We start from the raw sequence: 14,916 nt of genomic DNA, 5'->3' as shown, positions 1-14,916 counted from the left end.
CTGAATCACAATGCTTTTCAGCGCCAACTGACTACGCCTTCATTCCTTTCGACAAAACGGGGCTCGGAGGAATGAGCATTCATGATGTCATGACGACCACACTGGGGGGCTCTGTGACTGCAGGAGGAGAGGAAAGCTAAGCATTTCCCTGCCTTCACTGCAGAACGGTACTACCTACAGTACATGTACTTATTCAAAAGACTGGTACATAAATACTGGCTCCTTAAAGCTGACATTGCTGCACAACCCTGTTTGTCTTCACTCCTGCAACACATGCAACTAACAATGTGTTTTTTATAAAACACATTTAAAAACATACGTAACATTTCTGTTCTTTCCAGAGGCTTAAAAATTCTGCATCATAAATGAGCTGTAACATATATTCATGGAGGAAATGTACTAGTTTATAGTCTGAAGACTGTATCATGGTCTTAATAAATTGTAATGTCCTACTCACAACCAGATGATTAGATTAAACTGCTATGTGCATTTGAACTGTAATTAATTCTTATTTTCACTTTATTTCCTATTTTTTATTATGTACTTAAGAAAACAGACACGCCAAAGCTTATGCAATACTCAAGAAATTGATCCATAATATTAGTCATTAATTTATGTCGATATGAGTAAACATTTATCTATTGACACTTCTTACAGAAAGCAATCTGGGGGCTGACTTTCAAAAGCTGAGAGAGATGATATGGCTTGCCTACAGCTTTCTAAACTTCTAAACTTACCTGTAGATCATAAAATTCATTTTTCCTACAAGACTGTCTTTTTTTTCTGAATTCCATTATGTATTTACCATCAGAACAAACCTAGAAAACACAAGAAAAAAATCTCTAACAATATGTCAAAGTAAATATCTGGTCATTTTATTGTCAAATGTGACCATGTACATAATGCATCAAGCTAGCTCCAATCACCGAGATCTCTCTGACGTCTCAGTGACTGATACCTGCCAAATGTTTGAAAGACCATTCAAGAAATGGATTTTATTATGACAGCACTGAAGTGGCCTGAAAATAAAAGTATATAATAACTGTATAAATCATTGAAAGACTAAGTCAGACTGGCACAACAGACTTATATATTGGCCTATGTAGACATTCAGGGTCTCTTTTGAATATTATCAACACAGTAAAATGGGTTTGAATGGGCCTTGGTTGACACCAAAGCAACCATTCTAACTGACATGGTAGCCCATAAGAATAGAATTTACTGACATCAACATCTTTGCAAATTATAGATGTCACAATACAGAGGGCAATCTTTGTATAGCTTAAAAAAAGGACGGTTTACTGTAAATCTCAAACAGGTTTACACCAGTACAAAGATGTTACCAATGAGTATGTGAACAGCCAACTGTTCATACCACTGTAACAGCAATGTAAGTGTGTTCTGTTTAAAAGCCAGATTTAAGCAGAACATACATGCTGATTTAAAAATAGAGAAGCTTACCTTTGCTTTAGTAAACAGTGCACATGAAATGCTATTCTAGTTGCATATCTATATCTAACAGTGTATCTTGAAATGATTTTACTTTTTTAAGCAATAAAGACTCAACATAGTAAATAACTATCGTAATTATTGGCTTATGTCTCACGCAAACTATAGTATAATAATAATTCCTGTCATTTTAATTGTTTTTACATTCTAAAATAGCTTTACTGACAAAACATAGACAGAACCTTATGTTTCAGTAAATACTAAATGGCTGTTTAGTAAAGACTATTGATATTTGCTTTGCTTCCTAGGGGGACGAACCACCTTAGACTTAAGATAGGGTAAAACTACAAATTTTGGGAAACACGAGAAACCAAATAACAGAGAAACCTAATTCTAATATAGTTTTAGCATCGTGATTCACAACATGCAGCTGGCAAAGGTAAATTTTAAAATGGGGAAGCAATAATTCTCAGTCTTGCACTCCGAAAGGGAAACGCACATTTGAAAATAAAGCATGATAAAAACGTTTATCGATTTTACTATACTTTTCTTTTTTTACCAAGCGTGCAATAGCATACACATGAACCTGCACCGCCTGGATTTAAAAGAACTCGAGTCTGCGTTCTTTTAAAACTGTGTGTGTTTGTGTGTTGCTGGAACCTATAAAATACTAAATAGCAAAAGAACGTTTGTATTGTTAGCCCAAAGCAAACGGCGTGCCTTCGCCGCGCAAACATGAGCCGTTTTCAAAAGCATCCTTCCTTGAAGACCTGCTGTACAAATGAAGTAACTGGAAACGGTTCTTTTTACCTGTCATGGAACTCCCACACCTCAATATTATTCTTGGGGCGTTCTGGATTTCCCAAGAAGCCACAGAAGTTTAAGCCACTCCTGCATGACCTTTGCCTATTGTGGGCAGAATTGATTCAGCCAATCAGAAAAAAAATCGAATTCTCCTAAATCTTATCTAATTTAGGTGAGCTGTTTAAATCTTTTGCATTGATATCGAGGCAACGGACTGAGTAAAAGTAGTTCGTACTGTATGGTCTGTAGAGGTGATACGTGATTATATATGCTACAGAAACCCAAGATTAAAGCCCATTTATACTTAGTGCTTTGCTTTAACCCGCCAGAATAAAATTGAAGTTTTACATTTTTTATTATTGTTGAATCGTTTTTCTTTTGTGATTTAATGATTTGCTACGGCGAGCGCAAATGTACTGTATGATACTGGCTATTTACTAGATGCGGCTTTTACTACTCAGTTATTACACCTTTGCCCTTGACTAAGTGCACCACTGAACTCAAAGCAAAACGATTTACAAATACGCACTGACTAATCTCAATTTATTTTTCTTAAGCTTTTTCTATAGCATCTGAAAAGCTTTAACACCACTTAAGGAAGATATCATTTCACATACTATTATTATGGAAATGGACGAGTTACCAAAAGGAAGATCTGTATTAGCCAGAATTTAACTATTTTCTTTCAGTGCTATATGCTTCCGTTTGTCTTTGCATGATTAATGTACAGTACCCAATTTTGTTTTCTTGGAGTCTTAAAGTAAGTGATTTCTTTCTGCAAAACAAAGCGGTTTTTAAAGAAAACCATCTCCCAGTTACTCCAGTCGGAAGTGAAAGAAATTAAAACTTTAGTTATTCCTCTTAACAGAACTCTACAGACAGAAACTATTAGGACTATTTGGGAGCCAGTAGTAGTGTTTTTCAAATTAGCATAAAAGTGGAGACAGGCGTTGGAATTGGTTTAATAACAGGAGACAGGACAGTTGTTCCCCGGGGCTGTTTCTGCACTCTTAGCTTTAGCAAAATCTTGGATGAGAAGGTAGTTGTAGACACCGGGGAAAGAATACTTCATTATTGCCCATCATTAGTTATTAGCATGATTGTTAAACACCACGATGGCGCAACCTTTCGCAATATTGTCGGTACTTCACTCTTTTGTGAAGCAACTTTGGCAACTACCTATAGGAGCAGTTCTTTCATCCAGGATAAAACAGAAAACGGAAGTAATTATTACTGTATATATTATTTCCTCTGTAACAATAACACGATTCCGTTCAATATTCATGCACTTACCATTAAAAATTACTTTGGAAAAAAGTATAGTGCAAAGAGTTTGAAAGTTGCAGTTACCATAGTTAATCATATCATAATGAGCATTTTTCTTTAATACACTGAAGACAGTATTGTTTTATGATGCCTTGGTCTTCAAATATTCAGACCCGTTGTATCCTACAATTACGTGATGACATAAGACGAATAATTTACCTAAATAGCGTGGTTTTAGATAGACACAACTCGTATACATGAAAACATCAACTTTGCAGTATCCGAGAAATTCAGACAACTCAGCTTCAGGCATACATTTGGTTTTTAATTATAAAGACATATAAACAGTATAGGAAACTCCGTGTTGAAACACAAGTCATTTTTAAAACCAAGACCTTATATTCCATATCTTTCATTAAGAAGTTTCGCACAGATGTACAGTACAATCAAGTGAATTGTGCAATAACAAAGTCAAACATGTTCCATACAGCTTTAATATATTACATAATATATTTGATTGTTTTACATAGTATTTACTGTTTTCAGGAGATATTTCATTAGAATCGGTACTACCGAATGACACACCTCGAGTATTGATAGCTGGACAGTACTTACAATATATTATGCTTCACACTAGTTCGATACCATGTAAGGATGTTGCATAGTTCACAAGTCGTTTACTTAACATGTCTCAGTTTGTGTGAGAAACTATAAGTTCTAATGGAACCCACTCAAAGTTTTCTTACTTTTTTGTCGAAAATATATATATAAAAAATAAAACAACAAGACGCTTTGTCATTTCATTTTGATTTAGACATAAGCAAATAGCGCGCTTAATACTTTAAAAGGAAATGAAAACGCAGAAAGCATCACAGCAAAATTATTTTCAAACGGTAAGCACAGATGCAAGATTCGACGCGTTCTGGATGCTCGTTCCCCAAATTAGCCTAGACTTTGCTAAGTAAAGATATTTTGAATCTCGTTTTGTAAATCAGGTTGAAACATTGCAACAGTTGTTTAAAGAGAGTTTAGGATTACGTATTAGAATAAAGTCCTTTCCCCCCATCCCCGACAGAATAATACAAATAATTAGAAAGACTAACAGACGGATGTCTTTACATGAGCGTGTGTATAAAGACAAATGACATCAAGGTTTGTCGTTGCAGTGTTTGAAGAGACTTGAAGGTGTTCCAGCGTAAGAAGTGCATTTCTCGGCACAGGTGGCCAGAGCTGTACCTGAAAAGGGGTATACGGCTGCTTGTCCGAACGGGGCCAGAGCTGCTGGAATGGGAGAAGTTAGCGTCTGTCCCTGATTCAAATAAGCCACCAATCTTCTCATTTCCTCCAATGCCTGCGCTTGCATGAGGATGTAGTTCTTCGCCAGCAATAAAGTAGCGATTTTGGAGAGTTTCCTTACTGATGGACTGTGGGCATAAGGAATCACGGCCCTAAGACCATCCAAGGCGTCGTTCAGGTCATGCATCCGCCTTCTCTCTCTCGCGTTTATGCTGAGCCGAAGCGATCTCTGCTCCTTTGGCTTTTTGGTGAGCGAACTCGAATGTTTATCCTCGTCAAACGCGGAGCTTCGTTTCCTGGGGTCCAGGTGGTCGAAACCGTCGTCGTCGTCGCTCGTCTGCTCCCCGCCGCTCTCGGTAGACTTCGCTGTCTGACCTGAGAGGAAGTCCGAAGCGCCTGACATAGGATAGCGCCCGGGACTTCCAGCACCATGGCCAGCGCCGAAGCTAAAAGCGGCTTGACCGTAGCGCTGGGTGAGATCAATTAGCGTATCATTGCCGATTGACTTCAAGTCATTCATTCTTTTATCTGACCCATGGAAAATATTTTCTTCTCCAACGTTCATTTTTTAATGGAAATCCGGTGAATTAAAACTTTTTTTTCCTCTCCTCTCCGCAGGTTTGCCTTCTTTCTTGATTTTGTTTTCTCAGTCGGGGGTGCGAAATCAAATCGCCTTCTTTCTTTTTTTCCCCCCCTGTTAAACCCTCTTATGTACAATGGCTTTAAAAACTATCCAGGGCGCTTCAGAGAAACTAAACGTGTTTCCTCTTGACGGATGTTCACAGTGCGTCTTGCCCTAGCCCTGGGCAGGTTGTGACTCATCTTCCGTCGTACTTGCACGTTAGTACGAAAGTATAGCCCACTGGGATTAACTATCCATCCAATCAGGGAGGCGTTTTAATTAATAGGATTAAAGCCTTTTAAATTCAGGGGGGGAACAAACCACTTCTTGAGCCAGTATGCTTCTAATTTCACCAATAGTGGTGATAATTGCCGTCCAAGCGAGTAAAAATGGTAAGATTATACTTATAACACGCTAGTACTGCTGGAGCTGAGACACTACAGTTTAAATACTACATTGGAAGATGAATCCTCGTTTTTGATTTGAGCTATTCTACGACGTTTACTTTATCCACTACTCGTATACAAATTCAAACACAGAAAACATCGTGTTTGCGAAATAAGCTTTTTGAAAAATAAATTGTATTGCGGTACTTAAAACACAGAAATGAATACTTTTATAAAGTACTGCATATTTTTCAGATGAGCAAAATGTTTTTCTCTGCTAATATGCAATTTCTATTATCCTCCAAAATGAAATAATATGTAAATATAAACCATTACATTATAACTCTTTATTATTTTTACAGGTTTTGTTTTTGAAGGATTGTTAGGCACAATTAATTGAAATGGATATACTTGACTTTTTTGAGAGATGAAAATTCTAAGATCAGATAGAATGTAAGGAAAAGATAGGAAACCAGTTATTTTAACGCCTAATACAGCAATCAGATAAGAGGAACACAGTCTATTTAAAACCAAAGTGGTGAGATTTTGGAGCGTTTTGTCTACAGTACCTATCGGACGACGCCACCCAGTGACAGAATAAGGAATAAAGATCAGTAGAACTATTTCATACTAAACTTCTCTTAGGTACCTTTTGCTTCTCGTTTTCTCCTTATCTTCTTATCATTCAATTTACCAGCAACAGCAGTACAGGAAAATACATATAAAAAGGACCCACAATAAACAGTATCTAAAATATTTTAGACTACAAAACAAGTCTGAAATATTGTGTAAGTAACATTAATAGGATTCTAACTCAATGTTTTACATTTTTGTAGGGAACATCGTATGAATATGTATGATTAATGCAAAAGTTTTGTAAAAATACAAAAGTTAACATATAGCTGTTAGTTTAAAACTATTATAATTGCTCAATACAGTACACGTAGGGATCAATCAGTTACACTCCGATTAATTATTTACACTTGAATGAATAGAATGAAGTTTATATTGGAAAACAATAGTGTAGACACTTCAGATTTTGTCTCTATGTTAATAAATGGATGTAGTCTACGTTGTAAAGAATTGCATCCTGTTGGATAAAGAAGCCCAGCAGCGTGTCTTACAAAGTATGTGCAGCAGGAATCCACGCTGTGTAGAATTAATCATATTCCCTGGAAAGGAGCCGAGGCGAAGCCTTAGAGATATGGAGCCCAAGGCTTTTTTGCCACATTAGTAGTGTTAACACAAGTGCTTTGAATCCGCATTAATGTCGTGGTCAATAATTATGGTGCACATGAGTTGTGTGAAAAGTACCAATAATATAAATTATTGTGCGCTCACAGATTTATACACACACAAGTTAATAAGCCCAAGGGCTCAATTTCTTTCTTTTAACAGCCTATTTAAATGTGCGAAAAATGCAAACATCAGTTCATCTTCTATGAGAAAACTGGACCTACATCATTTATCATGTTAGAGCTGCGTAGACTGATTTCACGTTAATGAAAGAACTGAATAGTGTTTAATTAATTTTAATTCGAAATACCGGAATAACGTTTCAAAGGTCAAATCTGCTCTTTTAATCAAACTCACTATTATTTTTTTTTGCCTTCCTCATACTGACATTAAACACCTTTACGCTTTGCTGTCGGGTGACCTAGTGGCATGGCGTAGACGCTCTGACTCGTAGTTCATGGACTTGTTCGCCTGTCTACGAGGCTCTTGCATGTCCTCTCCGATTCCCCCCCCCCCCACCACCACCACCACCATCACAGAAAATCCCGCTGGGTTTGATTGTCTTTGCTAAATGGCCTCTCTTCGTGTCCTTGTGAGGAACTGGCGTCCCGCACATGGATAGGGCAGGACCGTGTTTACTGTCTCTTGCGCCCAAGGGGGACTAGCTGTCTGAGCTGAATTAGCTGGTACATTCCATGTGTTAACCAACTGGTAGCCTAGCTGGTACAATATATGTGTTAACTTTCCTGGAAGCGTCTTGAACTACGCTTTTAATAGAGTAGTTTCAGTTTATGTCCCTTTTGAAGTAGTGACTGAAATAAAACTTCAGTATCCAGTGGTCACAGGTAGTAACAAATAATATCATAATATAGAACAAGGATTGTATAAACCAAGCATTAGTTTAAATTTACGGACTAGCGATTTTATAATCTGCCTTCAATAATTATTTACTACTTTATTCTATTACTTATTATTAGACCATCTTTCGGATGAGACGTTAAACCGAGGTCCTGACTCTCAGTGGTTATTAAAGATCCCCGGACATTTCTCGAAAAGAGAAGGGAGTTATCCGGGTGTCCGGGCCAAATTTCCCCCCTCGGCCTTTACAGTGGCATCCAAATTGTCCCCATGTATGATTGGCTTGCACTGGCCCCGCGATGGACTGGCGGCCCCGTCTAGGGTGCACCCTGCCTTGCGCTCGTTGTTTACACCGCATGGTATAAAGCGGTTCGGCAAATGACATGACATGACTTATTAGAGAACTGGAAAACGTGAACATGAATGACTGGATCAAGATATGAGCCAGAGTTCAACCAAAAAGTGGAACAACAAACCCCGTGAGTCTCCAGGACCAGACTCTAGGCATTAATTAAAAGTGTAGAATAAGGAGAAGTGAAAGAAGGTTAGCTCTTCATCCATTTACCAGAATAGCCACCCATATTAGATAGAGGAGTCCCGACATCTTGCGGTCACTGACAGACTTGCACTACGTTTTTTTAAAGGACGTACCTCTCAATATGCCAGCACCGCAAAAGTCTGTGCTGGAACCTGACTTCTGAACCTGGAGAGTTACTGCAGTTTCTGATTTTCGTTCTACCTGAGTTTTTACTGGCTTTATTGAATCAAGTATTGACCATCACTGACTTTTAAATATTGACTTCAGGCCTTCAGTCATTGAGGAGTGTGTGTTCTGTATCAAACCTACAGGAACAAGAAAGAGGATCACTAAAGAGGATCACTAGTACGGAGAGATTATTCTAATTAATAATTAGATTACAATGCATGAATCCCGCATTACCTAACTACAATAAAGATGTAATCTGTTTAGGTTTGACATTCTTTCCTTTTATTTCCCTCATTTAGTAAGTATAGACTTTTTTAATTAATGATAGTAATAAATACATGACGTGTAGTGAGGATACCAACAACAGCAGCATCAGCACATGTGACATCAATGACACGAAATACAAACAGTACTGTTTTTAAACGGACTAAAATCACACCTAAACTCCACTTTATGCATGATGTACATCGTTGGAGGACTGTGGTGAAAATGCTGTACTTATAGGATAACTATTGCAATAAAGAGCATAAATAATTAAGCATTCTTTACATGACTGATCAATGCATTTACAGGGCAAATAAAAAAAAAACATTTTGCTCCATTCTACTCCTTCTGAGTATAGCTCAGTATTTTTGAGTGAAGACATTAAATTCCGCTTTTCTCGTCCCCTATTTTTCATTAGTTTGGTTCATTCATTAGTTTGACGAGTGATATTACATTTTTAATTCTAAACATTTCTCAGAAGGTGGCAGCGTTGCTCAACAAAGAACCATAATGCTTTCGTGCATTCCGTCTTTACGAACGCGAAAGGAAACGTACTGGATGAAACGGCACATTCGCAAAATAACCCTGACTTAATATTTACATTTATAAACTTTTTACGGCTGTTGCGTAAAAAATCTTGTTTAGTGTGGATTGATTTTATTTTAATAAATAGATTAAAGAAACTGAGGTATGGGAATAATGAGACGAGAGTGTGTATTTATGCCTAGAATTGAGAAAGATGCAAACCAATAGAATATGTAACCCCCAAAATTTAAAATTCACTATATCAGAGGCCTGTACATTGGTACACTCTTACAGAAACCAAGCTCCTGTGGTCCTTCCTTGATTGTTTCAAAGAATGCTCTTAGCCTATTTCCCTGCATATCCTCTAAACACACCTAGGATCAGGCTGCAATATAATTATCCTATTTCCACTTGGAAAGTTTTTGCTTTCTAAACTTTATCCCATTTTACATTTACACGCTTTGTACTAACCTGCAATGGTGAAATTTATTCTGGTATTAAGACACAAATTCTAATGCATCCCCCCACTCTTCTCTGGTTTGCCATTTCCAAAATGCATGTGCACTTGGAATGAGTATTATTATGCAACGAGGCAGAGACTCATTCTCCCATTACTTCAAGATCCATGGCTTGTAAACGTAAAATTTCAACGCTGCATGCTTCGGTTGCAGAGTGCTTAAAAGGACACTAAACAGAAGATGTGTTGACTGAAACAGAAGAAAAGTGAATGAGCAGCCTGCAGCAGCTACATTTATTATCCAGGTTAATGTAGTTCACCAGAGCTCTCCAGTTACCATATGTGAACAAGCAGAGCAGTTGATGTTATTGCCCTGAGATGTGTACATATGCACCAAACAAGTAAATAGAAATGGCAGAGATCACAACACAGAGCACTCCTAATTTATATCAGTCTGCCACTTTACAGCTTCAAGGTTTCCTTGTTTTCTCCACCCAAAAGGTCATTTGTCTCTCCTAGGCTTTCTGCTACATCCTTTCTAGGGCAAAGATCCGGGAATGAACCAAAATTCTCCCCTTTTCTAGCTGTGCATCATCAACACATGACAAGGTTAGGGGAAAGAAAATCCAAACGTGGATCAAATTCTATTCACTGAAGCTGTAGCTTGGCTTTTATCATAAGAATCCTCTGTTTTGTTTTAGACATACATATCATATACCTCTCTATTCAGCATTTTTTAGTTAAAACTTAATAACAAAAAAATCTGCAAAACTGCAGATTTCTGAAAAATTGTTATTAGTAATCGCTTTGCTTTCCTGCATGTACAAAGAAAGTTCTAGAAAATTATTCAGAACACAACATTCCGGAGCTGTTCGGCAAAATGTCAAGGATTTTTACCTATAAATGAACATTGCTCTTTAATAAAATCCAGTTTGTATGAATTCATATGTGGTAGGCTGTACTAGGCTTTTACAAAAATTGTCTTTTGTTATTTCCATTGGGCACTTCCAGTGCTTTTCAAACATGGCCTCTCAATTTCCACTCAGTTTCTTCTTTACATGATCAAAATTTGCTAGACCAAATTTTGGAAATGAACTTCTTTTTGTTATTTTTTCAATTAAACTCAGCTTTGAGACACCTTGTAATTTTCCAACAGCCCCCTCCTCCCAGCCCAACTGTCTTTCTCTCAGAAAAGCAGATCGATAACAAATTTGTATGTGAAATTGCTGGACCTAACAATGCAACATTGCAGGGTTATTTGATTGCAGGACTGCAGAATCTTCTTATTCTTCTGAACACACTCTCCTTCCTCCCTAAAACCTGTCCTCAATGTAGGCTAGTTTGTATGTGCAATTTAGGCGTAGACGGTATGTATCTATGATACAGATATGAACATGTACATACAGGAGTACATGTAGATCTGGGGTCTGTTTCACCTAACATGCCTACTCTTTTCTTGTAGGGGAGGAGGTGGGAACTGAAGAGGACAGAGGCTAAATATTTAGCTCAGGATAAAATATTGTTCAATACAGAGCTTCTGTGTTATAAAGTATATTGTGTTCATCAGGTAATTTCTCAGATAAAAAAAACAGGTATTAATTTTCCCTTCACCAAAAACATTCTTTGTTTGTACACTTGGATTGAAACTTTGGTTATTTGCTTATCTGAACAAAAGCCACTTACAGTATGTGTAAAATGTATTACATCTCTTATTTAAATGCAGTTCACTCACATATACAGTATGAATTAAGATCTACAAGCCTGTCGTTGAAAGCCAGGTTCAGAACTTTCAAAACTCCTCCCATCTTTCAGTTTTCAATAAACTGAACCAAGTCACACAAGCGATCAGAATTTATGTGGAGAAATATTATTGACACATTCCAGTGAGGGTGCCTAATATCTTTACTTGTTCTTTTGTGGACAAGGGAATTGGTTTGTTGAAAACCAATGTACCTGTAACAGTTTTCCAATTTAGTGAAATAGAATTCTCCTTGCAGAATAAGGATTTATGTGGAAAATGAGGATATACTGTAGATCTAATGGGGGAGCTGTTACATTTCCTATGCTTTTAACCTGTAGGAATAAACAGTGAATGTTCTATGGATACATATTGGATACATCAAGATGAAGCCTTTAGTGAAAAGTAATTTGCAGTGTGACTTTATGGCACATTTCTAAACAGAGTGTATTCTTTTTTACATATTCTATCAGTTTCCCTTCATAAAATAACTCCTTTTTATTGAATGTATTTCGTGATTCATTTCATTCTAAATACTTTTCATAACAACAATTAAGCCTCTTAAAATCCGCAGCTTTTCTGATGACATACATTTGATTTACTCTTCTTAAAATGATAGCTATGCACTGTGTCTAAGGTCACTCAATTTCATAGCCACAAGCTAGTATCACCTATGTTACTAGGTAATATCTGAACATCAAGATGTATTATTAATGGCTGGAAGCAGACAATACAAACGTGAAGAAAAAAGTAAAACATAAAAAAACATCCAGTTCTGTAATTGACATAGCAAACGTTTATTATAGCTAATTGTTTTTTGGTCCAGAAACAGAGGTGACTTTATGACAAGCCTATAGCATGGCCCACATAGATAATGAATGATAAGAGTACTTACATTTTTAATGGTAAAATAATATGCTAATTTTATGTGCTGTCCCAAAAGGAAAACATTTTATTTTAAAGTTGTTTTTTTTACCATCCCTTACAAGTGAATCCACTCATTTAATTTGTGATACCATCTAATTATTTTAAGCCTGCACCATAATATTAAAACACGTTCTTTAACCCAGCAAGACTAGAACTTTGCCTTGCATTTGTGGTCTGGAAAAAAATAAAGCTTTTAGCAATATTAATTTGCACCAGTTGATTATAGCTATTGTATATTTATAACAATAATTTAATAGCCTCCAATATTGTTGAGAGCAATACATTGCAGTGTTATGCAAAAATGGGTTTTGATAGAATTCATGTACAGCAAAAGTGTGGAATTTATAAAGGTAACCAGAAAGTGATTTGCATGCTAGCTGAAATGTATGAGAATGGGTAGTCTACTTATTACATTTCATACCTGATATCAAGGCTGACATTGCTAAAGAAATTGAAACAACCAAAATTAATCAATTCCGGTTGCTTTTATCCAGAAAACCATGAATTTAGATAGATCAGAAACCCTTGGTTAAGCGTAAAATGAAGGCCTATTAGAAGTTTATTAAAATGGTAATTTGTCTTAGTAAAAGCAAAAAGAGAATAATTGAAATTATCAGTTATATACTGGCAGGGATTGTCTTGTTAAAAGGACAAAGTTCTGTGTAGAAATGGAAAAGGGTTGCTTATCTTTTTTTTTCCTGGCTGGTTGCATTGTTTTTTTTAAAGTAGAGAAGATTAGAGATAAAAGGCTTGAGTATCTAGCAGGACTTAAACCTCCTGCTGCTTTTCTTAAATTAATTCAGCTCTGTGATTTTAATCAAGGTCAGGAAAATACATACCCTCCATTTATCATTTGAAATTTGTCTGCAAAAAGCAGTGTGATTTCATTAGAATAAGCAAACATACAAAAGCAAAATGCAGGTGGGGTGACTACAATTCTCCATGTACCATTACAAAGGGTTCTCAGATATACACAGTGTCTGTTCAGCTGGTCTTAAAATACTGATTTCAGTAACTCAATCACACAAAAGTTAATGTTTTTCAGTATCACAAAAGAAGTGAATGTGGTTTGTTTAGTCTACTGTACATAAAATATCTAACCTCACACCTCTGTTTGTGAATGTACTGTCAACTTAACTAAAAAATAAACAAGCACTCAGAAGATGCAGACTTTATAAAATTCCCATGTCTTGTCTTTAAACATCACTTCGGCAAGACCGAAAAAGGAAGCATATGTTTAAAGACCCTGCACTACTTAACTCTTATTATAACTCTTATCTTCACTATGACATCTGAAGCTCTACAATGTACATTTAGAGTGATTCACAAATACAAAGTATTTTTTTAAAGATTACCAAATATATTGAAAAGAACTGGATTTGAAAAAAAAACTGTACTGTGTGCAGTTAAAGGAAGGAACTCATATCCAGGCTGGGTGTTTTGCACCAAGCCAGTGCTGCAGTGCAGTCAAAAGTGTTCTTTTTATAAAATGCTGTGGCGCAGCATCTAAGGTGACAAGAGCTAATGGGTCCCTAGAGTCAGGTATGCAAATAGGGCAGAAGGTGGAGAGTAAATGAGTAAGAAACATAAGTTCCAAGTTCTTGAAAATTTTGAATTTATACTGTACATTGCTGTTCTTTTACTCACCATCAGGAAATTACTATATACTTGTTCTAAGCATCAACTATTTATAAAGAGCTTCCACTCCTGTTTAGAAGAAGTATGGCATTTTTTAATTCACATTGATCAGAATCTTCAAACAAATGAGACCAGCAGCTAGTTTTGTAGTGTTGTAGTAGCATATCCATCACATTTAACCAATTAATCAAACTGACTCATCGGCAGATGTTCCTCATCATTAACATCATCTCCATTGTCCAATATCTCTTCAGAAATCAGTAAACCTAAAAGGCTACATTTTGCACTACCAGTAATTAACTGTCACCTTAACTGTTATCACCATCAAATTTGTATTTTACACAAAAGTAATACAGTGACAAGGGGCAACCAACTGAAGGTGTGATACCTGGTCAGTTCCTGGCCCAGGAGACTGGGAAAGCTAAGGGTGCATCTGGAAGAGGTGTTAGTGGGACCAGTAGGGGGTGCTCATCCTGTGGTCGGTGTGGGTCCTAATGCCCCAGTGTAGTGATTTTTTATACTGTAAAAAAGGTGCTGTCCTCCTACTGAGACATAAAACTGATGTCCTGACTACTACTACCACTACTACTATTATTGTTAACCCCTCAATATGCTTTTGAAACCCGTTCTGGAAAGTCAAAAGTTCCAACAACAGTTCCACACTAACCTGCATTTCTGCAATCTGGAGAAGGCCTAAGTGAACACATAGAGAAAATGATTTTTTTCTCTGCAGTATTTGTTCTA

General features: G+C 36.7%; 1 protein-coding gene across 1 annotated transcript; it reads right to left on the bottom strand.

Annotated features, from left to right (window-relative positions):
- Window positions 1-3,823: 3,823 nt before the first annotated feature.
- LOC148817939 (class E basic helix-loop-helix protein 23-like) lies at window positions 3,824-5,791 on the bottom strand. The gene has a single exon (XM_088937181.1). The coding sequence runs from the start codon at window positions 5,378-5,380 to the stop codon at window positions 4,667-4,669; it is 714 nt and encodes a 237-aa protein (XP_088793307.1). The 5' UTR covers window positions 5,381-5,791; the 3' UTR covers window positions 3,824-4,666.
- Between the last annotated feature and the right edge of the window lie 9,125 nt (window positions 5,792-14,916).

This window comes from Atractosteus spatula, chromosome 19 (assembly GCF_055471065.1).
Source record: "Atractosteus spatula isolate fAtrSpa1 chromosome 19, fAtrSpa1.hap1, whole genome shotgun sequence".
Classification (NCBI taxonomy): Eukaryota; Metazoa; Chordata; class Actinopteri; order Semionotiformes; family Lepisosteidae; genus Atractosteus; species Atractosteus spatula.
Note: the sequence above shows the minus strand (reverse complement) of the source record. Positions and strands in the feature narration are given on the sequence as shown.